The sequence below is a fragment of the Macaca mulatta genome, chromosome 2 (genome assembly GCF_049350105.2).
Source record: "Macaca mulatta isolate MMU2019108-1 chromosome 2, T2T-MMU8v2.0, whole genome shotgun sequence".
Lineage (NCBI taxonomy): Eukaryota > Metazoa > Chordata > Mammalia > Primates > Cercopithecidae > Macaca > Macaca mulatta.
Window position 1 is genome coordinate 15,627,397 of NC_133407.1, and position 12,148 is coordinate 15,639,544.

The 12,148-nt window shown below is 47.2% G+C and overlaps 1 protein-coding gene across 1 annotated transcript in view; it reads right to left on the minus strand.

The window, feature by feature from the left end:
* Window positions 1–582: 582 nt before the first annotated feature.
* The window catches only part of TRIM71 (tripartite motif containing 71), a 77,796-nt gene continuing 66,230 nt past the window's right edge, over window positions 583–12,148 (minus strand). Inside the window, exons 3-4 of the mRNA XM_015132387.3 lie at window positions 8,858–8,992; window positions 583–3,475 (exon numbers count right to left, since the gene is read on the minus strand). Coding sequence (XP_014987873.3) covers window positions 2,024–3,475; window positions 8,858–8,992 — 1,587 coding nt within the window. The 3' untranslated portion in view covers window positions 583–2,023. The remainder of the gene's footprint in view (window positions 3,476–8,857; window positions 8,993–12,148) is intronic.

Sequence of the window (12,148 nt, forward strand, 5' to 3'; positions counted from 1 at the left end):
TCTGTGAGATGAGGTTTTTTTTTTTTCCCTTCCCATTTTGGTCACTCAGAAACCCTAGAATTAAAGCAATGGGAAGAGACAGCGTAGCTTGTAGTAGTAGTAAATTAAACGTCCAAAAGAGGTATATGGGAAAAGAAACTTGATTGACTTGTCACATTGTCCCCATCATCTCCTTTTCTATTGGGATAATAGAAACAAATTGCTCCATTTGTTAATCTGTTTTGTTCATTTAAAACTATACCCATTTTGCAATAGAAATTTCTCTTAAATAGAGAACAGAAGTTGATCCCTAAGTCTTTATGTTTAAACAAGAGGTCTCCCTTGTAAGTCACTGACGTTTGTTTCCGAGTCCCTCTTTTCCCTGAGGAGGGCTCCTCCAGAATTTGGTTCTTATTTCAGTATTTGGGGCAATGCAGGAACCCACTGGGTTCTGACAAGCAGGGTATCAGCTACATCTGCTTTGCACTTGAGAGACAGACAATGCCCAGAAGCACAAGTTTTGTACCCAAGTCCAGCTTACAACCAACCAATCCTGTAAAGTGACACAGATTCTACCCCACAGTTCTGCAGTGGGAGCCTTAATTTTTCATTCTTTGGTACCGAGTTACAGGTTTAAGAAAAGACATTACATCCTACATTTCAGGTTTGGACAATTTGGTTTCTAGATCCTTTATGCTCAAAGGCCTTGAGGGGAGGGGGGCGGGGGGATTCATGTTAACCACGAGGTCCTAAAGCACGGCCTGGGTGCAAACAATCCTATAAAAAGTGACCCAAGCACAGGGTGTGGGACTGGGCTGTTGGTATTATTTTGACTTTCAAACATTGTATTTCCCTGAACTTTCAAAGCAGGAAAAAAATTGTGCTTGTAAAATGAAAGTTCTTTCCTTTGCCTGCTCTTCTTAGGAAAAGAAACTCCAAGGACTACAGAACAACTATAGATTAGGGGTGCCTTGTTATTTAATGTGCTCCCTGACTCTCTCAGCACACACATCCACCCACATTCATGTCCACATCAGCCCATGCCTGAAAACCCTCTCTGAGAATGAGGTTAACTTCCTTCTTCCTTCCATTTAACCCTTTATAACCTAACAGCAAAATAAGAAAGCTTAACTTTTGAGAATACGTTTAATCAAAAATCCTGAGCTACCATCTATATATTTTTTCAAGAAACCAAAGTGTGAAAAGGAGAGGTTCTTGGGGAGGCAGTGTGTCATTTTCAGCTACTTGGGTGCAAGATGGCTTTGAAACAAACATGCACACACCCTCCCTTAAAAGAAATAAAGATTATATACCCTAAAACATGAAGGGTCTGCTTTTCTTGGCTAGCAAGCCACAGCCACAACGTCTAAGATTAAGAAAAGATACAGAAGAGGATGTTAAACACACTGAGGTATGAACGGAGAACAGAGGAAATTTCTCTGTTGCAGCATTTAAAAAAAGAGAAGATTTTCCAAAAGATCAAAACGACACAACATAATCTAACCCCATATAAACACAGTATTCTCAAGAACACAGATACTCTATAATTATGCATTTCAAATCCTATTTTTTCCATGTTTTATAGTTTTTTGTTTTTTTACTTAGTAGTTTTTTTTGTGTTTCCTTGGCTCAATCTACAGAATACACCCCACCACACACACCCAGTGCCCTCCCAGCCATACGGATGCCAGGCTTGTGCATATCATGCCCCACGCAGGGGAAGAGGGAAATGCAAACTCCACTGAGGAGGGGAAGAGGGCCTGCTGCAGAAGGAAATGTAAAGATTTATGAGGTAGATAGAAATTATCACTTCACAGGCTCAATCCCTGCAGAAAAGATAAGTACATTCATCTGTAAAAAAATAAAGATGAGGTAGGACTTAAGCAATGTTGTACTTTTCTTGTTCTCTTTTAAAAAAAAAAGAAAAAAGAAATTTCCCTGAGACTGTTTCTTCTTTGAAATTCAAAAAGAGAGAGAGAGAGAGAGAGAAAGAGAGGGAGAGAGACGCACACACACCCCAAACACAGAAACCTAGGAAATGCAATTAGAAGACTAGGATTCGATTGTTGCCAAAGTCCACCACCACGATCATTCCGTCGGGGGTGATGGCGACGCCAGAAGGGCGGTCCATCTGCCCAAAGCCGCTGCCTTGAGCGCCAAACTTGCACAGGAAGCTGCCGTTGGATTCAAACATCTGTACCCGATGGTTCCTGGAATCTGCCACAATGATGCGCCCTTCCTGGTCCACGGCTACGCCTTGTGGGCGCAAGAACTGCCCATTGCCCGTGCCCTCCGAGCCCAGAAAGCGTGCCGACTGGCAGTCAGGGTGAATCACCAGGAGCCGGTGGTTGTTGAAGTCGGTGACCACCAAGTGGCCCTCATGGTTGAAGGCCACACCCCGTGGGGAGTCAAAGTGCTTCCAGAGAGCCCCCTCGAAGCCATACTTATTTAGGAAGACGCCATCAGGCCCAAACAGCTGGATCCGGTGGTTCCTCGTGTCTGAGACCAGGATCTTGCCCTCAGAATTCACCGCCACATCCCAAGGGTAGTTGAACTGCCCATTCTTGGTTCCTTTCTCACCAAACTTGAGGAGGAACTGGCCCTCGAAGGTGAAGATCTGGATGCGATGATTGTCCTTGTCAGCCACCACGATCCTGCGTGAGGCGTCACAGGCCACCCCGGCTGGTCGGTCGAACTGCCCAGGCCGGGAGCCCAGGGTGCCGAATTTGTGATGGAAGGCGCCGCAGGGCTTGAATACCTGGATGCGGTTGTTGCTGCGGTCGGCAACGATGATGTAGCCCTCCTTGTCTACACTCACGCCCCAAGGGCGGCAGAGCTTGCCATCGCTGTCACCCTCGCTGCCGAAGCTCAGGCCCGGGAGCCCAATGCCCACGTAGCTGCGGCCTGACTTGACCACCACCTTGAAAGGGCTGTTCTCAATGTGCTGGTTGCACAGTGTCACAGATACCAGGTGCTCACCCTCCAGCTGGGGCCGGTAACTCACCACATATGTCCCATTCTGCTGATCGCTCACCTCTGCACCAAACAGGTTGCCATCAGGGCCCAGGACCACAGCTGACATCAGGTCACCTCCTGAGAGACGGGGCTCACCATCGTGGTCATAACCAATGACCGTGAAGGAGGCCACCTTACCCTGGAGGGCGCGCTTGAGGCCATCGCCCGTGGCCTTGGTGAGTGGCGCAAAGGCCCCGCTGCTAACAAAGCCAAAAGACTTGATGGCAAGGTACAGTGCCTGATCAGGGGGTGTGAACATGACTCGGTCATCTTCCTGGGGCTGCAGGAGGCTCCGCACGGTCTTCAGCTCCTGCACCTGGGCCAGCATCCGGTCTCGGGCCAGCAGGATGTCTAGCGCTCTACCCTCCTCCAGGACCTGCTGCACGGCACTGATGGTGCTCTCAAGCTTGTTGAGGTTTTGCCGCAGCTTCTCCACCTGCAGGTACAGAGACTTGGCTTTCACCTGGCGGATCTTTTCTACCTGGAGGGAAAAGCAAGAGTGGAGAAAGACACAGAGGCTTAGAGCCAAGCACAGAAAATACCACATAAGCCACAACTCATCACAAGGAAGCACCAGACAAACACATATTGGGGAATGGTCTACAGAAGACATTGGGCTTTCTTCAAAGGCAGCAAAAGCAAAATGGACCAAAAAAACCCTGAAGAACTGTTCTGGGTTACAGAAGATAGTTACTAGACACAGGACAACTATGCAATCAGTGGCCCTGGACTGGGGGAAATGGCTGGGGCTGGGGTGAATAGAGTGCTGTTGGGACAATTGTGGAACCTTGATTATGGACTGAAGAATAGATGCTAGTACTGTATCAAAATCAAATTTCCTGATTTCTATAATTGCAATGTGATTAGGGGTAAAAGCGCTGTGCTTCCAATACGCCAACTCACTCTCAGATCACAAACATATATACATATACATACATACACACACACACACAAGACGCACACGCACACGCACGCCTCATGCCTGTAATCCTGGCACTTTGGGAGGACGAAGCAGGCAGGTCATCTGAGGTCAGGAGTTCGAGACCAGCCTGGCCAACATGGCAAAACCCTGTCTCTACTAAAAATAACAAAAGTTAGCCAAGTGTGGTGACGGGCACCTGTAATTCCAGCTACTTGGGAGGCTGATGTGGGGAGAATCCCTTGAACCTGGGAGGCGGAAGTTGCAGTGAGCAGAGATCACGCCATTGCACTCCAACCTGGGCAACAGGGCAAGACTCCATCTCAAAAAACAGTAATAGTAATAATTGGAACAAAACGTACATAATCAGTAAATCTGGATAAGGAATATATGGAGTTGCTATAATTAATGCAACTTTTCTGTAAGCTAGAAATTAAAGAAAAATAAAAGTTAAAACAGCCATCTAGAGCTGGGCACAGTGGCGTGCACCTGTAGTCCCAGCTACTCGGGAAGCTGAGGTGGAAGAATCACTTGAACCTAGGAGGCTGAGTCGGTAGTGTGCCATGACTGTACTTGTAAATAACCACTGCACTCCAGCCTGCGCAATACAGTAAGATCCCACCTTAAAAAAATAGCAAGATCCCACCACCAAAACCAAAAACAGCCACCTGACAAAGGAGTTTACTGAGCACCTACACTCTGCCAGGCATTGGAGGTACTGCCGTAATCCACAGAAAATATAAAATATGGTCTTTGCTTGCACAGAGTTGTAGTTTAGAAAAGGAATATTCGAAAGCAAACAAAGAAATATGGATCATGTCAGATAGTGATAGCCGTTAAAAAGTAGAAAAAGGGGCCGGGTGCAGTGGCTCACGTCTGTTATCCCAGCACTTTGGGAGGCTGAGGCGGGTGGATCACGAGGTCAGGATTTCGAGACCATCCTGGATAACATGGTGAAACCCTGTGTCTACTAAAAATACAAAAAATTAGCCATGTGTGGTGGCGGGCGCCTGTAGTCTCAGCTTCTTGGGAGGCTGAGGCAGGAGAATGGCGGGAACCCGGGAGGCGGAGCTTGCAGTGAGCTGAGATTGTGCCACTGCACTCCAGCCGGGGAGACAGAGCGAGACTCCGTCTCAAAAAAAAAAAAAAAAAAAAAAAAGTAGAAAAAGGATGTGGAAGACAGTGACTAGGGGCCCTGATACAGACAGAGTGCTGAGGGACAGTGCCTTTCACAAGTTCAGACCTACAGGCTGAGACCAGACAAAAGGCCAAAGGGAGAGCTATCTCAGCAAAGGAACAGCCAGCATGAAGGTCCTACTGCGGGCACAGGCTCAGCATTTCAAAACCACAGCTTTTAGTAGGGGAATGACATGACAGATTCATATTCTTAAAGCATTAGTTTGGGGCCGGGCACAGTGGCTCATGCTTGTAATCCCAGCACTTTGGGAGGCCAAGGTGGGTGGATCACCTGAGGTCAGGAGTTCAAAACCAGCCTGGCCAACATAGTGAGACCCTGTCTCTACTAAAAATACAAAATAAGCCGGGCATGGTGGCGCCTGTAATCCCAGCTACTTGAGAGGCTGAGGCAGGAGAATCGCTTGAACCCAGGAGACGAAGGTTGCAGTGAGCTGAGATCATGCCATTATACTCAAGCCTGGGCAACACTAGCAAAACTCTGTCTCAAAACAACAACAACAACAACAACACCACCACCACAAAAGGATTAGTTTGGGAAATGTTTATTAAAGGGGAACAAATGAGGGAACAGAGACCAGAGATCACCCAGCTGTGGGTTGGAAGTGGTTTAGCCAACAGAAGTAGCTGTGAAAGTGGAGAGAGTGACAGAGAGGCTACCAGAGGCAAAATCAGGCAGGACTTCATGGCTAGTCTTACCCCGCAAGAAGCCTGAAACCTCTTAAAGAACACACACACACGTAGTGTGTGGGTGCGGTGGCTCATGCCTGTAATCCCAGCACTTTGAGAGGCCGAGGCAGGCGGATCACTTGAAGTCAGGAGATTGAGACTATCCTGGCCAACATGCTGAAACCCCGTCTCCACCAAAAATACGAAAATTAGCCGGGCTTGGTGGCGTGTGCCTGTATATATATATATATGTGTGTATCTCTCTCTCTCTCTCAGAGAAGGATAAAGACTATGTGTTGACAATGGGCTCACTGCAGCCTCAGAACTCCCAGGCTCAAGTGATCTTTCCACCTCAGCCTCCTACGTAGCTGGGACTACGCATGCACCACCATAGGGCATCAAAAAAATTTTTTTTTCGTAGAGATGGGGTCTTAATGTTGCCAGGGGTGGCCTCAAACTCCTGGGCTCAAGCAATCTTCCCACCTCAGCCTCCTAAAGTGTTGGCATCACAGGCGTGAGTCGCTGTGCTTGGCCAGTTTCTCTTTACTTCTGTATTTTAAAAACAGTTTTAAAAACCCAACTGGGGGCCGGGTGCAGTGGCTCAAGCCTGTAATTCCAGCACTTTGGGAGGCCGAGGCGGGCGGATCACGAGGTCAGGAGATCGAGACCATCCTGGCTAACACGGTGAAACCCCGTCTCTACTAAAAATACAAAAAACTAGCCGGGCGCGGTGGCGGGCGCCTGTAGTCCCAGCTACTCGGGAGGCTGAGGCAGGAGAATGGCGTAAACCCGGGAGGTGGAGCTTGCAGTGAGCTGAGATCCGGCCACTGCACTCCAGCCTGGGCGGCAGAGCAAGACTCCGTCTCAAAAAAAAAAAAAACCCAACTGGGAACCTGAGAAGCCCTATACCCCAAATTTTAAGATAGCACGCTTTTGGTAATAATTTGTCTATATTATTTCCAAAAGAGCCCTTTAAATCTAAAATGCTATAATATATATGGACATGGATTCTAACTTGCCGAAATAATTCCTGCTTGAGGTTCTCAAACCATGCTATTTAGAAATACGGGATTTTGTTTTGCCAGTGAAACATTAGTTTCTCTATTCTTTAGAAGTTCTCTAATTCTAAGCAATTTTCCCCTGTGAAGGGAATGAACTTATCCAAATAGTTTTCACAGAGGATCGTGACTTGAGTCGTTCTACAGATCTGAAAGCCATAGAAGGCTATTTCAGAATAAGCGTCCACTGTTGAAAGAGCTGGATTTCAACCTGACTTTCCCTTTAGGGTGGGAGGGGTGATTATATGATTTCGACTCATTCCTGCTTTTTCATCTGTTCAGTGAACCAGGATACATGTGTACGGAGAGGCCCACGTGGGGACAGATTTAAAGAAGCTTTGCCCATTGGGCCAAACCTCCACCTTTGGTTCTTACCCATGAACTACACATGCAGCTAACCCCATGAGGTAGCCAAGTCCACTGAAAATACATAAGGCCCAAGAATGAAGAGAGGCATCTGGATATTTACAACAGGGTTGTCTTAATCCTTGCACTTACATATCTTAAAGTGAAGTAACCAGAGATGCACGAAAACAAAACTTGTAACAAAGAGATGCCCAGACACAGACAGGCAAGGCAAGAGGGCTTTGCTGGGAAGGAACAGGGGGAAAAAAAAAAATCAGTAATTAGAGAGGGACCCCCACAGGATTCGGAGCAAGGTTCTACAGCAAAAGTGTCCAAACTAAGGCAGCTTCTTTTGGAATGCTCTGAGGATGAATTTTTGGGCACGCACTAACTGCTTACTACAACGAAGAAGGGATTTGACTCTTCTTTCAACAGGCTTCTCCCAAGAGTAAAAACTTGCTACTTCTTCTGAAACAGAACTGCCTTTAGAGAGGACAGTGGGTCAGCCTCACAGGAGGGAGGGTAACTAAGGTGAAAGCGGCAGAAACCCCCACACACAAAGGCCTTTTTCATCAGGAAATCCAGAAGAGCGAGTTTGTGGCAGAGTTCACTACAAAGCTCTCAGGTTGCAAGAAGTGGGCCCCTCAGTTATAATTAACATTCGTGGGTGGCATAACACTGGCAGACCCATGGGGACATCTGAGTGTCTGAAAACGATGTCATGCCCACAAAGGTGCTCAAAAAATGTGAATTAAAAACCTTGGGACTAACACCTCCAAAGTCTCTTCTTGTCAGAAAGCAATTGAGCCATATTCCTTAAGAGGTGAGAAGAGGCAGAAAGCATCCAGTTGTGAAGTTAACTAAATGGAAGATGCAATGCAAAATCCAGCGATGCCTTGCAGAACAGTGTAGGGCACAGTAGTTAGCAAAGGTCACTTGCAGAAACTGAGGCCCATCCCCACCATCATCATATTGTTTGGAGATGGAAACAGGCACGCTCCACAAGGATACTCTTTTAAGTCAGCTCTAGCCTTTTTCATGTGTTCAGAGAATGTAATTATAGCTAAAGAACTGGCATGGAGTACTGGCCCTTTCATAGACATAACTCTCCTCCTTTCTGAGCGGGGACATAAAATCAGAAAAGGAACAGTTGGAATGCTGGCCTGGGTGGGGCGAGTAGTCCTTCCAGCTGATTTTTATCTAAACCGCACACTAGTGTGCTCGGCACTCCTTCCTGCTCCAACAGGAAGAAAGGGCACACACTCACTGCCTCCGAAGAGGAAAACTGGTTTTCCACAAGAGATCAGGAAGTGCAACCAGCCAGGTCACCGAAAATAGGGATGCTTCCTACCAGCCTGCCTTTCTGAACAACAGTTTTGACTACGCTCCCTTCTTTAGCCTCCCTTTGAGTGAATGCAATATAAAACTGGAGACCGCTTCACCGCTTCCAGTCTTGGCTACCCATGTACTTCTGAAAACCCTTCTTGTTTTACCGCACACAGCACCCACAATGTTCCAGGGACCCCCTGCATCTTTCTGCCAACAGACTTTCTGGAAAATTACCAAATGTTTTACACTTAAGAGCTTGGCTCCTGGATCTGAAAAGAGTCCTGTAGAGCGCTGCTGGGGTTCATGGAAGCCAAGTGGGCACAGCGTGGGTGGGGGAGTGCTCCGTTACCTTCCACAGCAGCTCGCACTCGCGCTCCTCCAGGGCCTTCTTATGCCTCGCAGTCACCGCTTTGACCTCCGACTGCACAACCTTCGCCTTCATCTCCACCTGTTCCGCCACCGTCTGGGCCTGCTCGATGCTCAGCTGCAAAAACAAACAAAAAAAAAAACAACTTCGAGGCATTAGAAGGACTGTCATTCCTTATACAAAACATTTGAATCTGCTCTGCCAGACTTGAAAAGCTGACACCCTGGGCTCCCAGACCACTTGATTCACTCCCTTGGAAGGAAAACAGGCACTTAGGGAGAGGCTGGCATCTCTTTGACATGTAACTAAAGGAGTTGCTGGCAAGAGCTGGATTTCTTTGCATGAGAAATGGCACCTACACAGTGAATGTCAGAACTATTAAGAGATACTCTAACACAGTGAAACCAGTGTAGCTGGGTGACAGCCGAAAATGGGGAAGGAGGATCAGATGTAAAATGTGCAACTCCAGCCACACAAGTGGCTTCCCCAGACTTCCCTGCCTCACTCTCTTGCCTGGGCAAAACCCCATAGGCCAGGCCCATCCCTCACGTGAGGGTGTGCGATAGACTAGTGGCTAATCCATCCTGTTTTTGTCAAGGTACTGGCAACACAGCTCATCTCAGCCAGAACGAACGCCAAGTGCACACTGGGAATATCCCCCGATCTACCTAAGAAGCTGTGCCCCGTGGTCAGAGACCATCTACACGTCACCATACACGTCACCCTGTACCAGCCCTAGTAAATCAGCCAGTTTAATCAGACGTATTATTGTTCATAAAAAATTAATCCAGACAGAAGGCATGGTGTTTTCATTAATATTACATGCTGTGTCTTGAAAAGCCACAAGGATTTCTTTGAGATACCGAGGTATTAAATCAGGGATTCCAAAGTGATTGCTCTTGGTGCAACAGGTTTCAGGGCAGGTGATCCAATCAGGAGCGTGTCAGGGAAGCACAACGGGTTTGGAGCCTGGCATGGGCTTAGGAATCAGAGTGACCAGTCACCCAGTTTGCTCTGGACTGAGGGGTTTCTAGGATATGGACCTTTCAGTGCTAAAACTGGGACAGTCCTAGGCAAACCAGGCTAGTCAGTCATCCCTGGAGTCAGGTAACCCAGGTTCCAATTCTGGGTTAGTTTAGGGCCTCTTACTAGTTGTAAGGCCTCGGACAAGCTCCTGGTCTTCTCCAACCTTGGTAAAGGGGAGATGTGAGGGAAATGCAGAGCAATGCATGGGTTGAGCTGAGCTCAGCACCTGGCACAGAGTAAAACACTGTTATTAGTAGTTCTCATCTGGTAAACACCTGGGACAAAAGTTCAGCCATTGTGTCTCGTCAGGCCACTTAGCTCCTATCATAAGATTTACCATGAGTCACATTTAGTATGTGCAGTGTTGTGTAATCATCACCAGTACCTAGCTTCAGAACATTTTCATCACCCAAAAAGCAAAGGCCATAACCATTAAGGAGTCATTTCCACTTCCCTCCTTCTCCACCATGGCGATCACTAATCTACTGTGTCTCTACAAATCTGTTCTGAGCATTTCTCCCTCCCTCCCCCCACCCCTTCCTTCCTTTCTTTTTTAATAGAGATGGGGGAATCTTGTCATGTTGCCTAGGCTGGTCTCAAACTCATGGGCTCAAGTGATCTGCCCACCTAGGCCTCCCAATGTGCTGGCATTACAGGCATGAGCCACTGCGCCTGGCCTGTTCTGGGTATTTCATATAGATGGCATCATCATACAATACACAATCTACCTTATTTTTATGAGTATTCTTCCTGCCCAACAGTTTGACTCAGTCTGGATGAGAGCTGACACATTCATGGCATGCAATACACGCTCAAAGGTACAGCCCCAAAAACACTCATGGTGGCTGGGCACAGTGGCTGACGCCTGTAATCCCAGCACTTTGGGAGGGCGAGGCAGGCGAATCACTTGAGCTCGGGAGTTTGAGACCAGCCTAGCCAACATGGTGAAACCTGGTCTCTATTTAAAACAAAACAAAACAAAACAAAACAAAACAAAAAGCACACCACCCATGACTCCAATGGTTAGCGGCCACACTGCATTCCCTGCCTAAGAGGATCCTGTGTGTCCTAAGGATCCACTGAACTGATTCACAGGGGAACTGGGTAGATCCAGAGGGCTCACAGGCTGTCCCCAGCCTGGAATGCTTCACCCTAAATTTCCAAACCCAGTTCCGATGCCACTTCCCTTCTGAAGCTGGAAGGGAACAGCATATTTCTATAACCTTTCTGCTCCACCTTTACAATCCTGTCTCAAGTACCATTACATATCAATCAGAGGAGGAGCTAAGTACAAAGCCCATGATACTTATGGCACCTGGGATTTAGCAGAACAATTAGCAGAACAATCTATAAATTTTATATTTGCCCATCTCTAGCCATAATCGTGTTTACCAAAGCACTAGGTAGCTGCGTCAGGTTAAACACTGTCCCTCCAAACTCTGGGCTCAACTAAATGGGGGCCAGGATGTGACCTTGTGTGGAAATACGGTCTTTGTAGATATAATTAGCTAAGATGAGGTTATAGTAGATTAAGTTGAATCTTAAATCCCAAAACTGATATCCAGAGAGGGTCATGTGCAGACCCAGATACACAGAGAACAAAGCCATGTGAAGACCAAAGCTGAAATGGAAACTGATGCAGGTACAAGCCAAGGATGCTGGCAACTGCCAAAAGCCCGGATGAGGAAAGCAGTGAGTCCTCCTGAGGGCCTTCAGAGGGAGCATGGTCCTGACACCTTGATCTTGGACTTCCGGCCTGCTGTTTTTAAGTAAATCAGTTTACGGTAAATTGTTACAACAGACCCGATAAACTAATACAGAAGTCAGTAACGTGAAGCAGACAGATATTACATCCACATTACCTAGAAGTTAAAAAATTAGAATGGCCAATCAAATGAGCATGCACATAAGCAGGTATCATAATAGCACTGATACATGTGTAGTATCTCAGGCTGTCAGGATTCATCCAGGGAAAAACAGAGAAAGCGAGAGACAGCCAGAGAGCTCCCTAGACATTTAAAGAGAATTTAGCGTAGGGAAATGGTTAAACAGGTATGGGAGAACTGCTGGGGCAAAGAGCACACGGAGGCAGACAGCACCTGCAGAAGCAGCTTCTTCTGCTTTGTCTGAGAGAACAAAGGAAAGAAAGCTGTGGTTACAAGAACACAGAATAAGGTGGCGAGGTTACGTCCAGCTAATTCTGGTAGTGGCAAGATCTGAAATTGAAACCAACTTCTGCTGTCGGAG